Source organism: Rhagoletis zephyria, unplaced genomic scaffold, assembly GCF_001687245.7.
Source record: "Rhagoletis zephyria isolate East Lansing unplaced genomic scaffold, Rhagoletis_zephyria_1.1 Rzeph_scaffold_00590, whole genome shotgun sequence".
Lineage (NCBI taxonomy): Eukaryota > Metazoa > Arthropoda > Insecta > Diptera > Tephritidae > Rhagoletis > Rhagoletis zephyria.
In genome coordinates, this window is record NW_016157674.1 from 1,070 (window position 1) to 28,755 (window position 27,686).

At 43.5% G+C, this 27,686-nt stretch overlaps 2 protein-coding genes across 2 annotated transcripts; both read left to right on the top strand.

Annotated features, from left to right (window-relative positions):
- The first annotated feature begins 2,877 nt into the window (after positions 1-2,877).
- LOC108360581 (uncharacterized) lies at positions 2,878-24,584 on the top strand. The gene is made up of 4 exons (XM_017612932.1): positions 2,878-2,887; positions 5,351-5,356; positions 16,532-16,543; positions 22,988-24,584. Exon 4 carries the CDS (start codon positions 23,040-23,042, stop codon positions 24,489-24,491), a length of 1,452 nt encoding a protein of 483 aa, XP_017468421.1. The 5' UTR covers positions 2,878-2,887; positions 5,351-5,356; positions 16,532-16,543; positions 22,988-23,039; the 3' UTR covers positions 24,492-24,584.
- Positions 24,585-25,936: 1,352 nt separating this feature from the next.
- On the top strand, positions 25,937-27,686 carry LOC108360585 (putative nuclease HARBI1). Its single transcript, XM_017612939.1, has 5 exons — positions 25,937-26,461; positions 26,520-26,843; positions 26,907-27,051; positions 27,101-27,452; positions 27,509-27,686. Coding segments are annotated over exons 2-5 (501 nt in total). The 5' UTR covers positions 25,937-26,461; positions 26,520-26,840; the 3' UTR covers positions 27,510-27,686.

Below are 27,686 nucleotides of genomic sequence, written 5' to 3' on the forward strand. Positions count from 1 at the left end.
GAAGTCTGCGACCGAGCAGCGCAACACGGGCCCTCGAAGTTCCCCGTCCAATCTCGCGTGGTACGCAGACCTGAGCATGCCCTAAAGTGGCACCAGCCAAGGCAGGTGTTGCACTTGACTGATGTCACATTACGGAATATCCTGGTCTGACATACCGTGCAGATTGTAGGGGGAACCAAGAGTTGTTGGCGGCGGCGTGTGGGTGGTGGTGCGGTGGTGTGTGTTATGTGGTCTGTGGTGGTTGTGGTACGGTCTGTGGTGTTATTATGTTGTTGTGTTGTGGTGACTGTGTGTGGCTGCTGTGTGAGTGTGTTATTTATTTATTTATTTATTTATTTATTTATTTATTACGATCTTGAAGATCTAGATAATTTAATAAGGTACAAAATATTTTTAATGTTTACATATTTGTTTCGATTCTTTAAATTTCTTCGACTTCAATTATCTAATAATCTATAAAATTATTTACTAAAAATTTTTAACTACTTGATAGGTAGCGCTTTACAGTAGCTGTATAATAATTTTTTAAATTTTTTGGTATTATTGCAGTTTTTAATATCAATTGGCAGATCATTATATTCTCTAATTCCATCGTAGTATATACTTTTTTTATCGAATTCGGATCTCACTACCGGCAAGTAAAAGTTGTTATTGTGTCTTGTTTGATAGCTATGGACCTCTCTATTTAGTCTGACACGTTCACTTAGGTAATTCGGCAGGTTTCCCAACTTTATGTTGTGTATAAACTTCAATGTGTAGTAAGTCATGTTCTGTTTTACACTAAGCCAGTTTAAGCTGTCAAGTAAATCTTTAATTGGGGTATCATACCGTTTTCTTAATATGGAACGCATAATTTTGTTTTGCTTAATTTGTAGCCTGGATATTTGCGAATCAGCTAATGCGAATAGAATTGTAGGGCAGTAAATGAAATGCGGCTCGATAATGGATCTATAGACCAGTATTTTGTATTGCTTACTAATATGCTTGCATGATCGAAACATGAACCCTATTTTTTTTTTTTGGCTGCTCGGCCTGCTCGGGCGGACTATGGTTAGCCGTGGAGGCTGCTCTGTTTGAGCAACAGGGGGCCACGTACGACGTGGTCCACTGTCTGTGTGTCCGTAGTCCCGAGCAGACCCTGAGGTGACTCCACCCCACGCAGGCATTACACTTGACTGAGGTGGAGTTGTGGTGTAATCGTCTTCGGCATACACAGCAGGTGTATGTTTCTGGCCCAGGGTTTGACTCGATGCCAGCCCCGAGTAGGAGAATTCGTAGTGAATGTAGCCCTATGGACGGACAACTTCTAAGATACTTCGCCGAACTAAACGGGGTTAGGTCGCCGAAACAACAGCCCTTGGTCGGGTGAAACCCGAGTCATTCCGGTACGTAGAACCGGCTGTCGTGGGAATGTCTATTTGGGTGTCCATATCTGTGGTTCCCTACTAGAAACTGCTTGCAGGTACTTGTGTTATGCTCCTTGATATGGAGCATCTGGGCCTCGTCGTGTAGGTGGTGTTGGGGCGACATCAGAAGGCATCAGGTCACTGTCCGAAGTTATATATTATTAGATTGAAAAAAGTTGTATATTATTAGATTAAAAAAATTCACCCAAATTCAACATCGATGTGATGCTGATGGAAATCTGGATCAATTTGTGATCAACTCTGTTTGTTTTGTTTCATAATTAATTTAGCCAGTTTTGATTGCTAACACCGACAAATGAATATATACACATGCAAATTTTCGGTTATGGTTAAACAATTAAAGTTTTTGTCCCGTACGTTGGCTAAGTGAGTCGTGTGATCTCTTGAGTATCGTTGAAATGAAGCCATATGTACCTACCGTGTTCTTTCTTGAAAGGATGTGCTGGAGTCTTTTCTTGCTAATTAGTCACTTACAATTCCTCTTAATATCCAGGCGGCCAAGGACATATGTATATTAATTTTATTCTATAATGAGATGTACGGCATTCAATAAGGTAACTTGCATTGTCTTCACTAAGAAAAAAGTAACATAATTTTATTAAACGGAGAAATTTTTTAAGTGTTATTTTCGTTTATGCAAATTTTCGAAAATGCCTTTTTTAATTTTTCCCGAAGTTCGTTATTGCTATTGTACGTAGTATTGTTCTTAAGTACGAAAGTGCAGACCGAAATCTTATTCAAACGAAAAAGCTCCTAAAATCAAACTGTTTAAAGTAAACAAATGATCGTTTGGCGCCAAATCATATTGTTTAAACTTGAAACAAAGAGGATATGGTTTACTCTTTCTCTCCGCATGCCGGGCATTCGTTTATAACATCTTCGTTTATTCACCTCAGGTATGAGTTCAACCTGCTGCAGTAACCAGAGCGTAGTTGGGCTATTGTGGTCCAAGTCTCCGGAGGCAGACGAAGCTCTGTCTCGTCCATGTCTAGTGGTTGTGTGCCCAGAACGGCATTCACAGGTCGAGAGTCTACATAACTCGAGACTGCGTCTCTGTGAATGCCGTTCAAGGCCTGTCGATAAGCTGTCGGGTCCAGAGGTTGTTTGATGAACCTCTGGAGATCGTCCGTCAGTTCGTAGAGATGCCTCCTGACGTGCCTGGGCGAGGGCTCTTCTGCAAGCAGTTGTCTATTTGGATGACCACGTCTGTTCCTCCGAACGTGATCCATTAACTGGTTTCTTTGAGTCTTGCTACTGCAATAACGGCAGCCCCCAGTAATTTCATCAAGCGGAGGTAGATGTAAAATCACATTTAGGGTGCATGAGGGCATCCGACAAAGATCATCAGAAAAGTATAATGTAACTATTTGACTGCAGAAGTATTGCTTGTTATAAACTGGATATATTATTAATTATAAATTTCAATCAGATTATACAATAAGTACGGATTTTCTAGATAACTCGACTCTAACGCCACCTATAGGGTACAGTTTTCGCAAACGAATTTCTCGTCATGCAGGTAGCATACATTTTGAATTTGAACGAAATCTGTTTATAAATACGACTTTTATTACCCAGCAAAAAATCGGTAATCGCTTTTAGTGGTAACGTGTTCTAGAAGGCATAGCGTTATAATGCCTTCGAATTGTTTCGCTTCTTTTAGGTAATGCCGGTAATGCAAACTAGAATGTCCTACAATATTTTATTTATTTCGCTTCTTTGTTTCATTTCGGGAAATGCAAAGTATGCTGTGGTGATGGTCCTTGGTCGGAGTGAGTTCTCCGAGTCAATCCGGTACGTAGAACCGACCATCTTGGGATTGTTGGATATTCATTCTATTTTACGGCTGACTACGATGCAGTATTCTACTTTGCATTCCCTGAAATGAGGCAGGGAAGCGAAACAAATAAAATATTGTAGAATGTCCTACAATATTTTATTTGTTTCGCTTCTTTGCCTCATTTCAGGGAATGCAAAGTAGAATACTGCATCGTAGTCAGCTGTAAAATAGAATGAATATCCAACAGTCCCAAGATGGTCGGTTCTACGTACCGGATTGACTCGGAGAACTCACTCCGACCAAGGACCATCACCACAGCAGCAACCCCCCAAATTTTTTGCCATGGGAGCATGACCCACCGGCAAGTCTGCTCCGTATACTACTGGTCCGCGCCGGCATAGAACAAAATCCCGGGCCCTGGATCTGTAGTGTTTGCCACCGCAACATACACCACTCCTCAACCTCTGTCCGCTGCAACCGCTGCAACGCCTGGTGCCATCTAAAGGCATGCTCAGGTCTTCGGCACCACAGGGAGTGGAGTAACAATTTTGTTGCATCGTGCTGCAACAACCAACAAACCTGTAACTCCACACAGCCAACACCCGCCCAACCATCAACCAGTGGACCATCCACAAGCACGCAACACAGGACATCCACCCAGGACAGATGGTTCTGCAGCGTTTGCACCAACCTGATAAGGCGCAACACAACATCGGTTAGGTGCAACGCATGCAACAATTGGTGCCACCTAAAGCGCTGCTCAGGCCTAACGCACCACCGTGAATGGAGTACTGGCTTCATTGCAGCCTGCTGCCCAGCCGCACCACAACACCCCGTGCCAACGCCACCAACAATACACACGCCGACGCAACCACCAACCCCACCACCGGTCGCGACACCTGCGGCTAACCCACCCGGTCGGGGACCAGCACGTCAGGCCCTACAGGCACCTCAGGCACTACCACCAGCACAGGCAGCGCGCCAGTACTCGCTCACCCCACGCGTAACCATTATAAGGCCACAATCCATCAAGCTGTTTATTTATTTATTTATTTATTTTTTACAGTCTGTTAGACTTATATTGCAACAAAGATTTAACATTCTTATAATTAGATTTTAGATTTAAAATATAAATATTAAATATTAAATACAAAATACAAAATGCTCTACAGAAATTTTTAAATAACATTATTTCTTTATCACTGCAATTATTTTATGTCATTATACACGCATGCAATTTCCTGGAAGTTATGTAGACGGTTGGAAAGGCCGAGTTTCCAATCCGCGCTATTCTTTTTGGGTTACTCCATTTATTGATATCTCCTGGGTGGTCAGAACGGCCGAGTTTCCGATCCACCCAGTCGCGCTTTCGTGACGGTTAACGGTTGGAAAGGCCTAGTTTCCAATCCGCTCGTTTATTGTTTATTATCTAAGGGTCTAGGTAGTCGGAAAGGCCGAGTTTCCGATCCGTCTAGTCTCGATATCTTGGTGGTTGGAAAGGCCTAGTTTCCAATCCACGCTATTGTTGATACATCACTATCTTGTAGGCTGCGTTCTACAATAGTCAAATAGCAGCCGCTTGAAAAGAGTGATAGTATCACAATTTTTTATAGCCTCTGGTAATTCATTGAAGCACTTTAAGCCTTTATAGAAAATATTTTTTTTGTCCACTTCTGTTCTATACTTCGGGAGTCTGAAGCTGTTATTCTCTCTCAACAAATATGTATGCGTCTCATTTATATATCGGAGATTATCGCTAAGATAATCCGGCAGGTTGCCCTTCTTAATATTGTACACAAATTTCATAGCGTGGTAAAAAACTTGTTGCTTCACGCTTAACCAATTCAAGGTTTCAAGCATACATCTTGTTGGTGTGTCATACGGTTTGTTGAGGATGAATCTCATCGCTCGGTTTTGCATTTTTTGCAGCTTATCTACATGGGAGTCCCCCGCTAGGAAGAAAATCGTGGGGCAGTATATAAAGTGCGGTTCTACTATTGACCTGTACACCAACGTTTTATATCTTCTTCCCAAGTACTTACACGATCTCTTTATAAGGCCAATTTTTTTAGCAATCTTGTTGACTGTATACTCAACGTGCTCATCAAACTTTAGTTTGTTGTCTATGTATATTCCTAGGTACTTGACAATTTTCACCTCTTCGATATTTTCATCTTTGATTTTTAATTCACGGCTTACGGAGTCAGCATTTGCCGCTCTGGAAAATACCATAAAGTTAGTCTTTTTCACATTCAGTTTGAGTTTATTTGAACACAGCCATTGATACAAAGAATTAAGATCTTCTTGCATTTTGACAATCGCATTTGGTAGTTCCGTATCACTGATCGTTAACAAGGCATCATCCGCAAAGAGTTTTATTTTACAATGTTTGAGAGAACTTTTAATATCGTTTATATATATATTAAAGAGTAGGGGTGCCAAAACTGAGCCCTGTGGTAATCCGATGTCTACGGCTATCTTACTAGACCTCTTTGAATTAACTATTGTTTGTTGCCTACGATTACACAGAAAGCTTCTAAACCAGTCAAGCTCAGTGTTTTTTATACCAATGTATTTTAGTTTATCCAACATTCGGACCCTATCAACGGTTTCAAATGCTCTTTTAAGATCAATAAACACTGCCACTACATTAAGGTGTCTGTTCAGATCTTCTTTCCATTGAGAAAGCACCAGATTCAGCGCAGTCTCACAGGAATGTTTAGCTCTGAATCCAGATTGTTCTTTTATGAGTATTTTATTGGATTCCACATAGTACTGTAGCTGGTTTTTCACAACGGTTTCTAGCATTTTTTCCAAGCTAGGGAGAGTATTGATGGGCCTAAGCTCCTCAGCTTTAACCGTTTTTCTAACTTTCTTGACGGGCACTATTGATGAAATTTTCCATTCTTCCGGTACTGATCCTGTCTGGAGACTCTTATTTATAAGTAGGGCATAGAAATATCCCATATAATCAGCAGAGTCCTTAATAACACCTTCACCGCTGTTGCAGTTCAATTGCAACGGACTACAAAGTAAGATCGCTGAGATAGTCGGTTTCATGAGAAGGCATAAAATCTCAGTCGCGGCGATCCAGGAGACCAAACTCCACTCCGGCTCGAGCCTTCAGAGCCAGGACGAGTTCAACGTACTCCGAAGAGACCGCCCCCGTGGCACCGGAGGCGGCATTGCCTTCATATTGCATAACGCGGTTCAATATCGGCTCATTACCCCCCGAACTGACTCCAACGATACATTCATTGAATGTCAAGGCTTGGCCATCAAGTCGGGGGATACGGAGCTGGAGATCGTCAATGTATACATACCACCCGCCACCAGTTGCTCAGCTGGATACCACCCTAACATAAGTGCGCTATTAGAGGGTGTGAACCGGGTAGTGCTAGGCGACTTCAATGCGCACCACGAACTCTGGCACTCCAATCTGGGCAATGACCAGCGGGGTACAATGCTCGCTGAGCAAATTGACGACCCCACGTTCTGCACTGTGAATGATGATGCCCCCACCAGGGTCGCGAGAGACTGCTATAGCTCGCCAGATATAACTATAGCAAGCGGGGGTCTGATAAACTGCATTGGATGGCAATCAGTGCTCAAGCTCGCATCAGACCACCTGCCCATAGTAGTCGCCATAGACCAGCCAAGAGATTTTATGACATCCGAGAACCGGACATTTATGAACACACGGAAGGCGAACTGGGACGGTTTCACGGAATTCACAGATCGCAAATTCAATGCTCTTCCTCTACCATCATGCGCGCGCGTAGCAGAGCGCAATATCCGCAGGATCATCAACGCAGCAGCCGCTCGCTTCATACCAGCCGGCCGGATCGCCAAAATCCGCCCAGGATACCCCACTGAAGCGGCGGGACTCGCAGACGAGCGTGATCGAATCCGCCAGGCTAATCCAGGGGATCCCCGTATCAGAGATCTCAATAGGGACATTAGAAACCTGGTCAACGAACACAAGCGGAACAAATGGAATGAGCATTTAAAATCCTGCAACCTCTCAAGCGGAGCCAGCAAACTGTGGTCCACAGTCAAGTCCCTCTCCAATCCGACGAAGCGTAGAGACAATGTCGCTCTCACCTTCGGCACCACCACCACGTCGGATCCGCGGTCGTGCGCGCGCTTCTTCAGCCGGCAATTCATTGCACACCCAGAGAGAGACAAAACCCGCCGCAGCGTGCTACGGAAAGCACACAAACTCCGCCCCCGAGACACACCACTGTGCTTCACCATCGAAGAGACGCAGGCAGCTGTCAACCACGCCAAGTCATCGAAGGCGTTAGGCCCAGACGGAATTTCCATGCAGATGCTGAAAAAGCTAGGACCTGCGGGAGTCGAGTATATGACCGCCGCTTTCAACTTGTCACTGTCCACCCTGATCATCCCCGAGATGTGGAAAATGGGTAGGATCATTCCCCTCCTTAAGCCAGGGAAGAAGGCGGACGCAGGAGACTCGTACAGACCCATCTCCCTCCTATCCCCAGTGGCAAAAACCATGGAAGCACTACTCCTCCCCAGCCTGACGAAGCATCTGAAGCTAGCCGAACACCAACATGGATTCCGGAAAATGCACAGCACGACAACAGCATTAAACACCATTACCACACAGATTAGCGAGGGTCTGAACCAACGTCGACCCTGTGATAGGACGGTCCTAGTCGCTGTGGACCTGTCGAAGGCTTTCGACACGGTGAACCACGCGACCCTCTGCCAAGACATCCTGGACTCGTCGCTTCCAGCTCGGACGAAACGGTGGATAACCAGCTATCTGTGTGGTCGTCAGTCATCGGTCGAATTCCGAAACGCCAAGTCTAAGCCGCGTAGAATTAAACAGGGGGTCCCCCAAGGCGGCGTACTCTCCCCGACACTGTTTAATCTTTACATGGCCAAACTCCCTCCGCCGCCAGCAGGAGTAAACTTGGTAAGCTACGCCGATGACTGCACAATAATGGCAACTGGCCCCAACATAGACAGACTTTGCGAACAAATAACCGACTATCTCACCGATCTTTCCAACTTCTTCACCGCAAGGAACCTCCAAATCTCCGCCGCAAAATCCAGCGCCACACTTTTTACAACCTGGACCAAGGAGGTGGGGCTAGAACTGGACGTCTTCGTCGATGGCGCCAAAATACCGACGACCAACCACCCTAAAATCCTAGGAGTGACGTTCGATAGCCTCTTCTCCTTCTCCGCGCACGCCACAGCCACATGCAACAAACTGCGAGCCAGGAACAAAGTCCTAAAATCGCTAGCCGGCAGCACCTGGGGAGCCAATAAAGAAACCCTGCTCGCGACCTACAAGGCAATCGGCCGGTCAGTGGCTAACTACGCGGCACCAGTGTGGACGGCGGGGACAAGCGACACCCGATGGAGGAACCTCCAAACCTGCCAGAATGCAGCTCTACGTACGGCTACAGGTTGTCATCTCATGTCGTCCGAGCATCACCTACATGAAGAAAGCCAGATGCTGGCGGTGAAAGAGCACAACACCATGCTGTCGAAGCAATACCTCGTAGGCTGTCACCGAGGGAATCACCCCAACAATGCCTTGCTTCGTAACGAACCGCCCCCACGACACGTGAGACGACACCTGCACGACTGGAAAGCGGACATTGAGCCGTACGTAGACCATCCATTCGACGCAGCAACATACAGAGCGGCGCTCAACAGCCTACACAGCGATGCGGTCAGAACGAGCCTCAGTACGCGTAATGACAACATCGTCTTGGGCGGTCGACCGCCGCCCATAGATCCAGAAGAAATAGAGCTGCCGAGAGAGACCAGGTGCACCCTAGCACAACTCCGTTCTGGGTGGTGTCACCGACTCAACTGCTACCTCTCTCGGCTGAACACACAAGTGGCAAACACATGCCCTGCATGTGGGCAAGGTCCCCACGACACCCAGCACCTCTTCACGTGCACCTCCAACCCTACGACCCTGACACCAGAAGCGCTCTGGACCGCGCCTATCGACGCAGCCCGCTTTCTCGGCCTCAGGCTCACAGAGTCGGAGGATGAAGACGACGACACATGACAAATCTGGGGGGTTGAGCACTGCTGCTACAACAACAACAACAATGAATATCCAAAAATTCTTTTTCTACCGTTACTTTCTGGGGAAATTTGTCTCGCATAAAAATCATGTTTTGCTTTGTTCAATTTGCACCGAAGCTAAAGTCAGTCACTGAAGTGAAGTACAAGAGTCAGGAAGTACAATTTTAAGCTTAATTAAATATGCATGTAAGTACATACCGATTTTTAAGTAAAATCAAAAACCTAAATATATACGTATGTATGTATAAAAACTGATTTATATTTATTAAAATTTTAATTAATTTTGATCTTTTAAGACATTTTCTGATTTTAATTTAATATAAATAAGTATGTACTTATCTAGGCATTCTACATTAGTTTCTCTGTAAGGCATTCTTTGTCCGCTTCTCTGGATTCTGTTTATCCATGCCTTCTTCAAGCGAAAGGGTAAGCGATTCCCATGGCCTAGCTCGTTTCCACCTTCGTTTCTGTGGTAATCGTGTTTTTTGCTGGGTAATAAAATCCGAAAGTTTGGCTAAAATCCATCTAGTGGTTTTTGAGTAAAGTTCGAACAACGAAAACGGCTATCATTATATATATATATAGATAGGATATGAGGATGTCCTCGATTTTTGATATATTGAAGTCGTTATTTTTTTTAATACGCATCAAAATTCACAAAATGCTTGCTGGCACCTTTGAAATTGCAAATTTTTAGTGATCACAATGTGCACAGTCAAAAATTAGCTTCCGAAATTTCCTAATGTGACTGCTCATGCAACTGTTTTTAAATTTTTCAATTTGACAGCTTTCAGAAACTTCTTTAAAAATTGTTTGTGGAATGTTGCTGGAGTGCCAGTCCTAGGCCAGTCCTAGGCCAGTTAAAAATCATTCGGTCCTGTTATGATTACGGACGTCGACGTTGATGTCATTTCTTCATCCAAAAATAGCCCTCGTAAGACCAACTCCAGCTACGTTGACTACAGCATTTTTCTGGAAAGGTGTTCCTCGCAATATACTGTGGTCAGAGTAAGCTAGAGTTGGACGTACGGTGGGTATTCTTGGATGAAAAACTTACATCGACGTCGACGTCGACAACCATAATAGGGCCGATTGTCATTAGAACAGAACCGGCGGTTGTTAGAACAGCATACAAATTTCCCAAAAAGTTTTTGTGGGGAATGCTGCTGCAGTGTAATCCAAGTAAATATGTTCTGGATTGTTCCAGTTATGTAAACAGCCGCTGTTGAGCCACTTTGTATCACCTGGGATTGATCCCTGCGGCGGGCAACATCAAGCTTAGGAAAAGTTTTTTCCAACAGCGTTCGCCCCTCGCCGAGCAATGGCAAACCTCCAAGTACATTTCTGCCATGAAAAAACTTATCATACGAGTCCATTAGCCGTTCTGAGGTGGCGTAAAACTGTAGGTCCCTCCATTTGTGTTACAACATCAAGGCGCCCACCGAGTGTAAACGCCAAAATATAATTGATCTTAATATTTCTGAACGTAATAACGTACAACCGTAGTTGTTGTAGAGGCACTACTAAGCCCCTCCTATTTCGGTTCAACCTTCAGTCATTGTCGTCAAGTTCATCTAACGGTAGGCCCAGGAAACGGACTGTTTCAATAGGGTCGGACCAAAGGAAGAGGGGTGTCAGTTGAGTAGGGTTGAGCTGGCCTGTGAAGAGGCGGTTGGTGTCGTGCGGGTAGTCTCCACATGCTGGACAGGGCTCCGATCACCGCATTCATAGGCCGGAAGTCACTGTAGGTTGTGAACGACTCCCTATGAATGTCGTTGATCGCTCGTATGTACGTCGTTGTTATTGTAGCGACTACAACAACCCCACCCAGATCGGTTAGTCCCTCAATCGTAGCAGTAAACCCAGGAAGCGATTTGGCACATCTGAATTACAGCGGGACGTCGAAGTGAGCGGACGTGTTTTCTCTCTGCTCCGTTTAAATTGCATTTTTACTGCTTTTCATTGCTTTTTTTGTGTGCAAAATGTCTCTTTGTGCTAATTGTAGTGTCACCCGTGCACTTAAAGATAAAGTCTTGATCGCGATTGCTGATTTAGAAAAAATAAAAAGTGTTTTGTCAGAGTTCGTTGACTCTGTGGGTGATGGAGCTATTCCCCTGGCTCCCAGTGCAAGTGAAAATAAGCGGGTTACACGACCAAAAAGTCAAAGCCGGTGACAATGTTGTTGCTTGGCAAAACAGTGTACAAAGGCGGCCCACCCGCGCTAGTGCTAACAAGTTAAATAATGAGCAATCAAGCTCTAATGTGCATAAAAACAACAATAATAACAATGCTAACACTGATACTGCTACTGCTGATGCTAATTTGCCTGTACTCAAAATTTCCAATGAGAGCGAAAGCAATACTGGTTTGACTACTTTTGATGACAACACGATTGTTGTTCCTAACGCTGCTACCACCGACTCATCTGGAAGTACAGCTGATAATATTACTGGCTCTGCTACTGCTGTTTGATTTGGACTGGCCTGGGCTTTTGGGAAACTTGGATGTTACTGGCTGCTACGATATTTTTAAGACAACAATACTTGATATTTGCATAAGTCACATCCCAAGGCTTAGTACAAAAACCAATAAATGACCGTGGTTTTCAAAAGAGCTTAAACGAGTGAAGAATTTAAAGAATAAGTTTTTTAAAAAGCATAAATTGTCTAACAATGAGCATTTCCGCAGGCGTTTTAAATATTATCGAGCTAAGTTCAATAAGCTCAATAGGTTGCTATATCGCCGTTATCCTCGAAGCGTTGAAGGTAACATTAAATGTAACCCTAAATCTTTTTGGAATTACATTAAATCAAAGAAAAAATGTTCTGATATACCTAAATCTGTGCATCTTAGGGGGGTTTCAGCTAACTCCTTATCTGATGCATCTAATCTGTTTGCAAATTATTTTTCCGCTAATTATATCTCAGACAACGCTAGTGATGTCATTCCCGATGAGATTCTGTCAAGTTTCGCTACTTCCATCAACTTTGGAAAGTTAAGCTTGACAGAACTAGATATTGCTAATGGCATTAAGCAGCTTAAGATGTCAACTACAACTGACGCTGATGGTGTTTCTGCTGTGTTATTGAAAAATTGCTCTTCTCTGATTGCTCCGTTACTGCATATTTTTAATAAGTCTCTGTCTTCTGGCATTTTTATAGATGCTTGGAAATTAACTTTTATCACGCCTATCTTCAAGAGCGGCAATAAAAGCAACATTGAAAATTATAGGCCGATTTCCAAACTAACCACCGTGTCGAAATTGTTTGAGTGTATAATTAAGGATAAAATATATTTTGAGGTAAAACACTTGCTTTGTCCTCAACAGCATGGATTTGTTCCGGGTAGATCTACCCTAACTAATTTAGCAGTGTTCACCGAAGATTGCCTGGATTCTTTTCAAAAAGGATTTCAGATTGATGCGGTTTACACGGACTTTTCAAAGGCCTTTGACAGAGTATCCCATAGAGTTCTTTTAGCTAAACTGGAAATACTAGGATTCCACTCTCTATTATTGAGGTGGATCTCATCCTATTTAAACAACAGACGTTGTGTCGTTCGCCTCGACGGTGTGTCTTCTTATTCTTTCGTAGCTTCCTCTGGGGTTCCCCAGGGAAGCGTCCTCGGTCCCTTGCTGTTTATTCTGTTTATTAATGATATTTCCTCTTGCTTCTCAAAATGTAAGTTTCTTCCTACGCGGATGACTTAAAAATTTATTCTGAAATTAAGTCCTTAGAAGATTCTTTCGTCCTACAGGGCGAGCTTGTCAACTTGTTCCAGTGGTGCGAACGTAATCGCCTATTTCTTAACATTGCTAAGTGTCACTATACCTCTTATGGTAGACTCGTTTACAATCTTCCAACATCGTATCGTCTTTCGAATGTTGCGCTAAAAAAGGTTGATGAATTCAAAGACCTTGGTGTTTACTTTGACCCCAAACTCAGCTTTACCACTCACATAAATTTTGTTGTTTCTAAGGCGTATGCTATGTTGGCTTTTATTCGGCGTAACTGTTCGTCGTTTTCTGACCCATACACTTTAAAAGTATTGTACACATCTCTAGTTCGGTCGAAGTTAGAATATGCAGTATTTATCTGGAGGCCTTTTCATGCCGTTCATATTAGGAGATTGGAGTCGGTCCAGAGGGCTTTCGTACGTTTCGCCCTGTGGCGGTTGAACTTTCTGGAACCGATCCCACCCTATAGTTCTCGTTATTTGCTCATAAGTCTCATGTCACTAGAGTCGAGACGTTCATTGCTGTCGATGTGCGTTGTTTATGATATTATTAATGGCTTAATCGATTGCTCATACCTACTCATGAAAATTAGTTTTAATGTACCTTCACGGATCCTTCGTTGTAACGAGATGTTTTATGTGGGTTTTGATAGAACAGTTTATGCGATGAATGCTCCTATAAGACGGACACTTTCGGAATTAAATGATTTTTCTTTTTCTTTGGGATTTGACTTTTGCTATACCAAGTTTACTTTTAAGAGCCTGCTCATAAGACACTTAACATAGCTTTACTTAGTAAAGTATTGTTTATTGATTATGTTAAGCCTAATTACTGTTTGTTGATTAATGAATAAATATGAAATAATATGAAATATGAATTCATTCTCCTCAGGTAACTACTCCTGCTGCAGTAGTTAGAGCGAAGTTGGGCTATTGTGGTCCGAGTCTCCCGAGACAGATGAAGCTCTGTCTCGTCAGCGTCTGGTGGTTGTGTACTAGGGATGAAAAGATTTGAACAATAGTCGATTCTCGAATCTTAGTTAATCCTTACGATTCTTGGAATCGAATAATAGACGGCGAAATTCAAATTATTCGATTTTAACCGATTTTTTTATTTCAATCTTACATTCACTTGAAAAATCTATAAAAACGGCCAATTATACAGCCATCAATCATGGCTAATAGTGCTATTAAAACACCGTGCGACAAAAACCAAAAAATTTCAAAACATGAAAGAATCGATATACTCCCGAAACTATGGGTCAACTATAGAAAAGCTGCGTTTTTAGTTTTTCACTCGTGACATTAGGATTTTTTTTCAAAGGACTTTGAAATATTAATGATATGATTAATTCAAAAAATTATTTAGAAAAAAATCTGTCCAATGTAGAATAACATTATGGGGGCCAAACAACCATTTTTTCAAAAATGGATATTGCAAATTTTCATATTTAGGGACAAAATTTTTTAAGGACATTTTCCATACCTATTCGTCCTTATGCACCAAACAATTCGTTCTGTTATAATTCTACAGCGTTTTTTCTTCAATAAATCAAATTGTTATTCTACATTACACTGAATTTTTTAAATAATTTTTGGAAATAATCATATTTTTTAAATTTCAAAGTCCTTTCAAAAAAATCCTGACGTCAGAAGAAAAACTAAGAACGCAGTTTTACTACAATTTGCCCATGGTTTCGTAATATATTTTTTTTTTTTTTGTGTAAAATTTACTGTCGCACTGTGTAATGATTCAATTAAAATTATCCTAACAAGAGTTTTAATAATAAATTTTGTGGAAAAATTGCTTTATTTGCTTTAAAATGTGTGATTGACACATATTTCCGGTAGTTTGATATGGACAGTAAATAAATTTGAATACCCTCCTTAAAATTTTCTCCTTTTCGTAAACTAATTTCTAGCATCTCTATGAATATGCGCCATTAGTCTTACTTAATATTTATATTAGTCGTGCCAGAAATTTCAAAATTCTAACAACTGACGCGTATCCAAAGATGTATGAGAAATAAGAGAATCGAGTTCTCAGAATCGATTCTCGATTGATTCCGAAAATTTAGAATCGATTCTCTAAAATCGATTATTTCGAGATTTTTCGATTTTTCTATTTCTATTGTGTACCCAGAAAGGCATTCACAGGTCGAGAGTCTTTTATAACTCGAGACTGACTCCCTGTGAATGCAGTTCAAGGCCTGTCGGTAAGCTGACGGGTCCAGAGGTTGTTTTATGAACCTCGTCAGTTCATATAGATGCCTTCGGACGAACTGTGCCGAGGGTTCTTCCGCAAGCAGATGTCTGTTCGGGTGCCCACGACGGTGAAACCCTACTAGGAATTGCTTGCAGAGCATTGTGTTATGCTCCTTAATGGGGAGCATGTGGTCTTGGTCGTGCATGCGCTGTTGCGGCGACATCAGAAGGCATCCTGTCGCTGTCGTAAGTGCCGTGTTTTGGCAGGCCTGCAGCTTCATCCACTGCGTCCTACTAGTCCATACTAGTTGCGGTTGTATGCGCCGAGAAGGAGAGTAGACTGTCGAAGGTTACTCCGGGGATCTTCGGGCTATTCACCGTCGGAATTGGTTCGTCATCGACGTGAATACCCAATTGCAGTCTGACCTCCTTCGTCCAAGTGATTGTTGTTATTGTAGCGGCTACAACAACCCTGCCCAGATCGGCTAATATCTCAGTCGTTGTCGTCCAACTCAACTAACGGAAGACACAAGAAGCGTGCAGCCTCTATAGGGTCTGTCCACAGGGACAGAGGCGCCAGTTGTGTGGGGCTTTCCGTGCATACGAAGAGATGTTTCGAGTCATGGGGTGTATCCGCATGCCGGGCCCTCATTTAGCACATGAGTTCAACCTGATGCAGTAGCCAGGACGAAGTTGGGCTATTATGGTCCGTGTCTTCCGAGGCAGACGAAGCTCCGTCTCGTCTATGTCAGGTGGTTGTGTGCCCAGAACGGCATTCACAGGTCTTGAGACTCACTTCCACGTCTGTGGGTCCCTACTAAGAATTGTTTGCATATCATTGTGTTGTGCTCCTTTATAGGGAGCATTTTCGCCTCGTCGTTCACTGCGTCCTACTAGTCTCCGTGACCACACTGGCCTCCTCTCTCCCACAGAGGCTCAAACGGTGGTCGGCAAATTATCTGAGTGGTCGACATTCGTCGGTCATATTTAGAGACAAAATGAGTAAGCAGCGAAAAATAAAACAGGGGGTTCCTCAGGGTGGTGTCCTTTCCCCGCTACTGTTTAACTTTTATATTTCAAAGCTCCCTCAACCACCAGAGGGAGTCTCGATTGTCTCCTATGCCGACGATTGCTCGATCATGGCGACTGGGAATGGAATTGATGACCTGTGTTCGAAAGTAAACGGCTATCTCTCCGAACTTTCTCGCTTCTTCACTGCAAAGTGTCTAGCCCTCTCCCCTACGAAATCCTCCGCGACCCTGTTCACAACCTGGACGAAGGAGGTCAGGCTACCGCTGGGGATTCACGTCGATGACACACCAATTCCGACGGTGAATAACCCCAAAATACTCGGAGTAACATTCGACAGCCTGCTCTCCTTCTCTGCGCACTCAACCGCTATTGTCAATAAAGTACAGAGCCGCAACAAGGTCCTCAAGTCGCTAGCCGGCAGTACTTGGGGCAAAGACAAAGAAACGTTGCTGGCAACATACAAGGCAATAGGCCGGCCGGTTTTGAACTACGCAGCGCCAGTGTGGTCGCCAGGGACTAGTAGGACGCAGTGGACGAAGCTACAGACGGTACAAAATACGGCACTTAGGACAGCGACGGGATGCCTCNCGCATGCCCGGAAAACCCGACAACCCTAACGGCCTTGTCCCTGTGGACAAATCCCACAGAAGCTGCACGCTTCCTAGGGTTGCCGTTAGTGGAACTTGACGACAACGACTGAGATACCAACCGATCTGGGCGGGGTTGTTGTAGCCGCTACAACAACAACAACAACCACACTGGTGCTGTACGCTGGTAGTGTAAATTACGATTTAGAACCGGCCGGTCAATTGCCTTGTACGTTGGCAGCAACGTTTCTTTGTCTTTGCCCCAAGTACTGCCGGCTAGCGACTTGAGGACCTTGTTGCGGTTCTGTACTTTGTTGACAATTGCGAATGCGGGCGCAGAGAGGGAGAGCAGACTGTCGAAGGTTCTTCTCGGGGCATACAACCGCAATTGTCGAAGAGTACAAAGCGGCAACAAGGTCATCAAGTCGCAAGCCGGCAGCACCTGGGGCAAAGACAAAAAAACGTTCCTGGCAACATACAAGGCAATTGGCCGGCCGTTTCTGAACTATGCAGCGCCTGTGTGGTCACCTGGGACTAGCAGGATGCAGTGGATGAAGCTGCAGACTTGCCAAAACACGGCACTCAGGACAGCGACATGCTTCCCGTTAAGGAACATAACACAATGATCTGCAAGTAGTTTCTAGTTGGGAGCCACAGACGTGGGCACTAGGGATGCCAGTCCCGGGATCCCGAGATACCGGTGTTTTTGACGTCCCGGAAATCCCGGGATTTGCTTGCATTAATCCCGGGATCCCGAAAATTCTGAAATATCGAATTGATAGTAGGAATTTGTTTATGAATTTTGAAGTATGATTTTTGTAAAATGCCGTTTTGACTGCAATTAACAAAAAGCTTGAAACTGTACAGGGTGGCGACGAATCACTGTTACCCCAGTTTTTTTTGAGAAATAAAAGGGTCCCTTGTAGATTTTGCGAAAAAAGTATTGCCAGCAGTTTAAACTTTGAGAGAAAAGTTCATTTGGCACGCAAGTCTTTTTCAGGTGTATTTTTTCTTAGGCTTTGTGTAAAAAAATACAAAAAAGAAAAGAAACTATAAGGTTGGTCGAATGAATGGCCGTCGTAGTCACCAGTTCCGAGTCTATTCGATTTTTGGGTATGAGGCCTTATGTTGGACAAAAGGGGGAGTATAAGGGACCCAAAATAGAGAAAATTTGCCTGTGGTTACAGAAGATATGGAATAAATTAACTGACGAAGACCTGTGTGCCAAATGAACTTTTCTCTCAAAGTTTACACTGCTGGCAAATGTAAATTAGGATTAAAATTTAAAAACTAATTAATACAAATAAAGTAAAATCTGTGGAAAATTAACAATAAAATACTTTTTTCACAAAATCTATAAAGGACCTTTTTATTTCTCAAAAAAAACCCTGGGTAACAGTTATTCGTCGCCACGCTGTACTTTTAAATTGCAGTCTGAGCCTTTTTTGAAGAAGATTTCAAGGAATTTACTCATAGCGTCGCTAATATAAACGAAACAGAGAGTTTTAAGGAAAAGTTAAATATTTTTTTAGATCAATCTACTCAAAACTTCCTCAAATCGAAAAACCTATAATTCGTCCGACGTATTCGTCCGTGGTAAAAGAAGTGAAAATATTTTGTAATGGAGGAGATATTTATTATGTCTACATTTTGACAGTTCAGCCTAAAATTGTTGAGGCCGAAATATGTTTTTCATCAGTAGGTTTTGTATGTAAAAACTGCAGGTCAAGCTTAGAAGACTCCGCTTTGAATGCTTTGCTGCTCTAACGAAATTATTTTAAGTGCAATAATAACAACACCGGCAAAAAAAGGGTGCGTGTTTTTAACCAGACCCACCTACCAACATGTATTCGTTACCACGACAGTCGGGTCTTCGTAACCGGAACGACCCTGATTTATATTTGGCCAAGGACTGTCACTCCAGCAACACTCCCCAAAAAGTCTTTGGGGAATTTGTATGCTGTTACAACCACAACAACAACAACCAACATGTATTTCGACCCGCTGAATCCAATTCTGAGATCCGTTTGACTCGTACACCCTCAAAATTTCTAGTAATTGGCGAAAAAAAATTGCAAAAAATTCTCCATTCACCATTTCTTTTTAGAGTAGAATAAACATGTTAAGAGAAATTATAATAATATAATAATAGATTGGCGCTTACACATGTGTTAGTGTTTGTCCGAGCTTTTCCTACGATTTGTGGCGTGCGCCTTGATGTTGTCACACAAAGCGGAGTGACCTACGTTCCCACGACAGTCGGGTCTACGTAACCGGAACGACCCAGATTTATATCTGGCCAAGGACTGTCACTCCAGCAACACTCCCCAAAAAGTCTTTGGGGAATTTGTATGCTGCTACAACAACAACAACAACAACAACCTACAATTTTACGCCGACTCCGAACGGCGATTGTATTTTTATGAGAAGCTGTTTTTCATGGTAGAAATACACTCGGAGGTTTGCCATTGCCTGCCGAGGGACAACCGCTGTTGAGAAAAATTGTTTTTCTATATTTTTTGCGATGTTGCTTTGACCAGGGCTTGAACCCAGGCGTTTCGGAGTGGAAGCGCGCACTGCTTACCACTACACCACAGCGGCCGAAATAGAGAGAGAAATTGTTTTTGTATATTTTTGTTTTATTTATTAATTGTTACTTTCAAAAGTACCTGGAATTTACATTGTTATTTGTGATGTATACGTCCTCAATCACATGGTTTTTTAAATACAATTAAAAAAATGTTCTACTTTAAAATTTGTCTGATTTAATAAATATCGCTAGCGTAGAGTGCAAAGTTGCCAAGTCCCAATTTAAAAATTGTACAGGAGAGGAAAAAACTTCTTATAGCCATTTTCTTCAAGTATTTTGCAAAACTTTGAATACAACATTTTGCGTCCTATATCAAAATATGATTTTTCATTAAAAGTGAAGTTAGCAACTTTTCGCTCTAAGCTAGCGATATATGAGTTCTACAATCAGTTTATCGTAAATTTTAAATAGCTTTATTTCATGGTGTATTTAAATGCTTTCAGATATTGATTTTTTACTCATATTCATAAAATTTATGACTCAATTTTAATCCCGGGATAAATCCTGGGATCTCGGGTTTACCTAAAAAATATCCCGAAATCCCGGGATCACAATTTTGCTGATATTTTAGCATCTCTCGCGGGCACCGAAACAGACAACTCCTTGGAGAAGAGCCCTCGCCCAGGCACGTCAGGAGTCATCTCTACGAACTGACGGACGAAGTCCAGAGGTACATCAAACAACCTCTGGACCCGACAGCTTATGACGGGCCTTGAACGGAATTCACAGAGAGGCAGTCTCGACTTATGTAGACTCTCGACAACCACCAGACGTGGACGAGCCAGAACTTCGTCTGCCTCTAAACGTATCCCCGGCATGCAGAGAGTCGCCCCATGACTGCCAGCATCTCTTCGCATGCCCACTATATCCCACCCTACTAACGCCCCTGTCCCTTGCACAGACCCCGTCTAGGCTGCATGCTTCCTGGGGTTACCGCTAGTATTTAGAGCTTGACGACAAAGATTGAGGTACTAACCGAGGTGGGCGGGGTTGTTGTAGCGGCTAGCTACAACAACAACTCTCCTCTGTTGGCTGGTTTCCCCGGTTTGAACAGTGGGACCACTCTCTCCCTCTTCCATATGTCTGGAATGACGAGAATGGCCATTCACAGGTTGAGAACCTTGGCTACATAATCTACTCCCGCAGGGCCCACATTTTTCAGCATCAACATGCATAATCCGTCGGGCCCAATGGCTTTGGAGGCTTTCGCTACCGATGGCTACCTAAACTTCACCGCTGGTGAAATCAAGAGGCGCACTTGTTGCTGGCACTTTGTGCAGCTTTCTGATCATTCGACGCTTGGCTTTGTCCACCGGAGGATGCAGTATAAATTTCCGGCTAAAATAGCTCGCGCATCGCTCCGCGTCCGCCGAAGCACGGGCGCCGAAAGATATTTCGACTCTGTCGTCGTGCTTTTTGGGATTGGACAGTGACCTCACGGTTGAACATAGCTTACTTACACAAGAGGTAAAGCTTCCAGTGTTCAGATGCTCTCTCCACTTTTTCCGCTTATGTACGTTCACAAGCTGCCGAATCTCCGTGTTGAGATCCCTGATACGGGGATTTCCGGGATCGGCCTGATGAAGGTTGTCACGCTCATCAGCTAGAACAGCCGCTTCAGCAGGAAAGTTTGGACGGGGGTCCGTTATGCCACCTGCTGGTACGAAGCGAGCTGCAGCAGCAGTGATAATCCTGCGGAACTTACGTTCACTTAGCGCACCTATATCAGGGTGATATGCTGCCGGGCAGCAAGCGACAGGGGGTATATACATCGCCTGACAACCAATGCACTGACATTCTAGGGTGGTATCCCTGCGGTCGATGTCTGCTTCAATAAAACGATACTTCACAGTGTGGTGCGTGATGAATGCTGAGCCACCACCATTATCTCGCTCGCTGCCTCGACGGTGCACGTTGTATCCGGCAACTTCGTCTCTTGGACCGCAGCTATCAATATACCATGCCTTCCCATGAAGACGGTTATCTCCTCGATCTTACTCTGAAGTCCGTTGCAGTTGAATTGAAGGAGCTTCGTGTGGTTCGGGAGACGTGTTGTTATGGGGGTGAGGGATGTGTGTTGCCTAACCACCATAGGCTTTGTGCGCTGCTGTGGAGGTTGCCGCCCTGTGGTGGTAGTGGGTGGCATCGCAATTGGGATTTGTGACCGAGCAACGCAACACGGCCCGCGGGCCCCAAATGTTTCAGCATCAGCATACAGATTCCGTCGGGTCCAATGGCTTTGGAGGTTTTAGGCAGTTTGTGCAGCCTCCTGGTCACTGGACGTTTGGCCTCACGGTTGACCAGAGCTTACTCACACCAGAGGCGAATTTACGGGATCTCAAGTGCACTTCCCACTTTTTCCGCTTGTGCTGATTTACCAGTTGCCGAATCTCCGAATTAAGGTCCTTCAAGCGAGGATCCCCGGGATCGACCTGGCGAAGGTGCTCACGCCCATTTGCTAGTAGGGCTGCTTCAGCCGGGGAGTTTGGGCGGGCATCTGCGATGCGTCCGGATGTTATGAAGCGAGCCGCTGCGGCAGTGACTACCCTGCGGAACTGACGTTCGCCAGCATGTACGTCTGGGTGTGTGGGAAGGGCGGCGAAGCTGCTCTCTGTAACTTCCGCGAAGCCGTTCCAATCAGCTTTGTTAAACTTGGTGTAGGTTCAGTGGTCCGCGGGTGCAAAGTCGGTGGGCTTATTGTTCGAGATGATTATGGGCAGATAGTCTGATGCTAGCGTTAGCATAGGTCGTCATGATATGCTATTTATCAGACCAGCGCTAGCAATAGTTAGGTACGGCGAGTTGCTGCAGCTGCCCACAATCCTGGTGGGGCGCTTTCATTCACGGCACAGAATATCGAATCGTCTTATCTGCTAAGCCAATAGGTTTCCCCTACGATCATTAGCCAGGCTTGAGTACCAAAGATCGTGGGGCGCGTTGAAGTCATCTACTACCATTCGGTGTTCACCCCTGGGTAGCGCACCTATGTCAGGGTGATAGGCCGTATATACACGTTGAGGGGGTGGGGAAGTTTGCTGTTGCTCAGGGGAGCTGTGCTGGTTTGCACCTGCGCGTTGCGCAAGCGGATAACCGTGGAGGCTAGTGGTGCCGTTTGGCTTGAGCTACAGGGGGGCGACAAAGCTTGTGGTCCACTCCCGGTAAGACCTAAGGCCAGAACAGGTTCTTAGGTGACTCCATCCGTTGCATGAATTGCACCTAACCGAAGTGGAGTTCGGATGGAGTGGACTCTGGTAAACGCAGCAGAAGTATGCTTCTGGTCCGGGTTGGGCTCAACGCCCGCCCGGAGAAGAAGGATGCGGAGCGATCCGGCTGCAAGGCATTTCTCCATGGACGTGAAATGATTGAAGGGTATCGCCGATCTAAACGGGGTTAGGTCGCCGAAACAACAGCCCTTGATCGCGTGAAAACCGAGTCATTCCGGTACGTAGAACCGGCTGTCGTGGGAATGGTAGTTTTTTAGTCTTTACTGCCATTTAATTTTTAATCACAAAGCTGTTGATGAGTTTTAACAATATTTCCTCTTATCTAGATTCAGTGTCTACGGAAGAGTGCGGGAGTCTTTAATACAACACAGAGCAATAATGACTGCCTTTCAACACAGGACTTTTAATATCCAAATGACGCAAGACTACTTTGCTCATTTAAATCCGTTGGCTCAACGCATTGCATCTGATATAAAGACAACGCAATCAACTTATGGTCAGCTATGGTACACACTGAAGCCGAGCGAACAAAATGACATTTTGAATGAAACTCTAATCAAACCGGAAATATCTTTGAAATATTTTGAGAACTTTTCATCATCTTTAGCTTCGCTGTCATCAAACTCAACTTCATCTTCCTCCAGCTCGTCTTCCAGCGCTCGAAGTGGTTCTAGAGGCGAACATATACTACAAAGTTCGCCAAAAAACAAAGAACATAAAAGTTGTAAAATTTCAATTAGTGGTGCTTCAACAAATTCCTTGACAGATTCTTTTCTAAAACAGACGCAAAGTTTGATTTCGGGTACCCTAACTGCGCGTTCTCAGGATACAACTTTAGCGCAGCTTCATGGGAAACTAAAAGCGCCATCGTCTCCACCGCCACCACCGCCTATGTGTTTCGCAAAAACACCAGTAAAACAAACTGAAGCTAAATCAGGTTTGGTAATACCAAAAAAGTCCCACATTAAACATACGTCATCAAAAAATGAGGTGAAATCTTATGCTTTCGATGGACGAAATCTTTATACTTATGCCGTACAGAAAGTTGCCCTCAAAATTGTTTATGACGATGTTTTGGGTGCTTACCGCGACGAACATTCTCGGCCTTTCAGTTACCGTACAAATTCACAAATTGATCTGCAACAACAGTATAAACAAGCCAATTTAGGTGATATTACACTTAAAACTGCTAGTGATGAAATATGTCTACTTCCAAACAGTCCTAGCAACGAAAACACTACTAAAAACAGGGATGTCACAAAGAATTATGAACAGTTGCAACAGGAGCTAAAAAATAAATTGAATAGTCAATTAGGGAAGCCACCGAACGAGAACTCCATCAACATCACCAGCGTTAATAACATTATATATAAGCGTCTTTATGGTTGTAAAGATAATGGTCCAGCTAATAATTCCGATGCTAATAAACACTCGACATCTATATCACAGCAAGTATCGAAAGCACAGCCTGTCAATGAGAACCAGGTCACTTTCTTGCCGAAAGTAAGTCGCTGTGGAAGTGAGAGGATGTTCACGACTGATAACGACACGGCGAATGTTACATGCTTACTTGCCAGTGCACCAAAACATCAAAACATGTCTTATGCTGTGTACACAGATGCTTATTTCGAAATAGGCGAGTCAGCACTTCTTATGCGCAATTGTAGTAACAGTGGAATTCTGACTGCTTCGTCAAACTCGTCAACTGCATCTGAAGAGGATCACAATAAGTACGAGTATGATGACGACAAAACGTTGTGTGAAGATATACGACTTTTGGAGAATGATCTAAATTTACAGAGAGGATTCGATTTTCTCAATAATTGGTAGAATGATTTTTATGCCCAATACATATATACGTATGTATATGCTTACTATTAAACAATTAAATTTTTACTACTATGGGCCATCCTGCGGACGAGATGTCTTGTGTAAAACTTAATGATGGCACGATTAATCAAATAACCGAATAATCGGTTGTTTTCATTCAGTTAGACTGGGTTCTGACACGGGAACGTCTGTTGATTATTTTCCACAATATTCTTATTCTTCTTTATTGGCGCTGTAACCCCTAATTGATTTCGCCATCTGACACCAAATGGAGATGCCAAGTCCTTCTCCACTTGGTCTTTCGAACGCAGCACCGCGGCCCGTGTTGAATACTTTCAGAGCAGGAGCGTCTCTGTCCACTCGAATGATACGTCCAAGCCAGCGGAGCGGCTGAATTTTAATTCGCTGCACTATGCCTATGTCGTTGTAAAGCTCATATAGCTCATTGTTAAATCGTCTGCGGCATTCGCCAACGCGTTAAGGCCCGTAAATCTTTCGCACAATATTTCTCTCGAAAACTTTAAAAGCCGCTTCATCGTGACGCCACCCACTACCACCACAGCGCGGCACCTCCCAAAGCAGCGCACAAAGTCTATGGCGGTTAGGCAACACACATCCCTCACCCCCATAACAACACGTCTCCGGAACTACACGAAGCTCCTTGAATTCAACTGCAACGGACTTAATAATAATAATAATAATCCCAACGGGTTCTACCCTCCATTCCCGCTCATCCGCAAGGGGGGCGCAGTCCGCATGACGTACGGAACCAGTATTTTCAATTTTTGCGCCAAGTCACGATAGGCAGGAGTTTGTTAAGTGTCGAGATCTAAAACTGTTCAGCTACAGTACTAAATTCATCAGCCGATTTTATGTCTTTATTTTAATGATTAATTTGTTGAGAGAAAACAGTATCGTTTTTTTATTGCTGAAAAGCGGATCTGATATATCAAACGTGCCGAAATGAGAGTTAAAATCCTGGCATAAGCAACGGAGTGGGTCGTGCAATACAAAATTACTTTTACAAGCTTTCAGAAATAGGGGGCCAAAAGTGTCTTGATACCCGGAAGGGAACATTAAGGCTAACTTCGCCAAGAAGAAGCGGACTTGAAATTGAGCCTGTTAGTAATTTAACTATAAAAATTGTACCAAGCATTTGCCTGCGGCTGGAAAGTGTAGCAAGATTAATAAGTTTTAATCGGCTCGTATAAGGTGGAAGGTTATATTGAGAATCCCAACGGAAATTTCTTAAAGCAAAAAGTAGGAATTGTTTTTGAATTGGTTCTATCTTGTCTGAGTAAATTTGATACCTTGGATCCCAAACCACCGAACCGTATTCCAGAATTGGCCTAACTAATGTTGTAAACAGGGTTTTAGTGATATAAGGGTAAAAATTCTTTTGACCATCGTTTCACAAATGCAAGTACACCTTTAGCCTTGTTGACTGTCCATTAATATGAAGATTAAAATTAAGCTTAGTATCCATTGTGATACCAAGGTCCACAAAATTGTATACCTGTAGTGCGATTCACTACGCTATTTTAACAACACTTTTTATTGTTAAAGCAACTAAACGACAATATAGCTATTCATTAAACGTTTCCTTAACAACATTCGTTAGCACAAAATCAGCTATTGTCGGTAACGATAACAACGGCCGCTAATTTGACATCTAGTTTGGTGTTGTTACAAAAAACATAAATAATTCGAAAGCGCAAAAATAAAAAATTAAGTGAAAAAATGTCATTTGAGTACCTCGCTTATAGTTTGTCGCGTAGTCAGCAGCAGTTTAACGCATTGAGGGTGGATCGGCGTATGTTGCAGAGTGCGGACAATCCGTTTGAATTGCCACCAACAGAGCTCCGGAAATTATACCGGCTAGGACCCAACTTGGCAGCCGATCTGGTTCAACGGTTGGAAGTGTATATATAGAAGGCTCGAGAGTAAATGCTATATCCGCCGAAAAGCAGGTGAGGCACTAGATCTTTAAGCTTAATGTACCTTTTATAATCTCTTGTATTTTCGAAGGCTCTGTCTACTTTGCGCTTTTATGCCACTGGGTGCTATCAACGACCTGTAGGAGAGCAGTGGGGCATTTCGATGAGCCAGTCATCCATAAGCCGTTGTATTCATCGTAAGACAGAGGCAATTAACAACCACTTGTTTTTAACGGAAGTCAAGTTCCCTATGACGCAAATGGAATGTTAAGCTGCCAGAGAAGTATTTTCCTCAGTGCCTTTTGTGGGGGGAACTATTGGGGCGATCGATTGTACCCGTATTTCTATTTTGGCTCCGAAAAATGAGGAGGCGTACATCAACCATCCTGGATACCACTCATTAAATGTACAAATGGTAACCAAATTGTTATGAAAGAAGATGATTGCATAATTACCACTGCTACATATGTTACAATAGATATGCGACCCGAACTTGAAAATTTTAAACGTGAATGCGAAGTATCCGGGAGCACGAGATGACTCCTATATTTGGAGCTCCTCTGCAGTGCGGAGAGTGATGCAGCGTTCGTACGAGAATGGGAACCACAACTTGTTTTTAATAGGTAACGCTTAATAAATGTTAAAGTGTAACTCTAAAAAAAACGTTTGCAGGTGATTCTGGATACCCCCTAGAGCCGTGGCCTATAACGCCGTTACAAAACCAACCGGAGGGGTCTCATAAATTTCGCTATAATGAAGCGCTCTGCAAGGTTGGGAATCCCATCGAAAGACTTTTCGGCGTCCTCAAAGGAACTTGGCGATACCTTTCGCAAAAAAGGGTTCTTTTGTACGATCCCGGGTTTGCTGGAAAAGTCGTCAATGCGTGCGCAGTACTGCATAATATTCGTTTGGGAGAGCAGCAAACGAACGAACATGACAACTTTGCAACCGAAAGTGGGGCAGACAGACTTCTTGATAACTCTAATCGTCATCTTCCGTTGCGAAACGCATCCAAGACAGATTAGTAGCTAACTTTTTTTCCTAATTACCTCTAGTTACTTAATCATTTTTCTCCTTTAGACTGCGATCAAAATTTCAAATATATACCCCATTACCAAATTATAGCCCGACCACATATAGGCAAGTTTTAACTAACTATTTGTTTGTTATTTAATTTATATTACTTTTTTTAAATATGTAGTATAATGTGCAACTAAAACAGTATAAATTCAAGTTTCAAACCTTGTGCAATATTTAA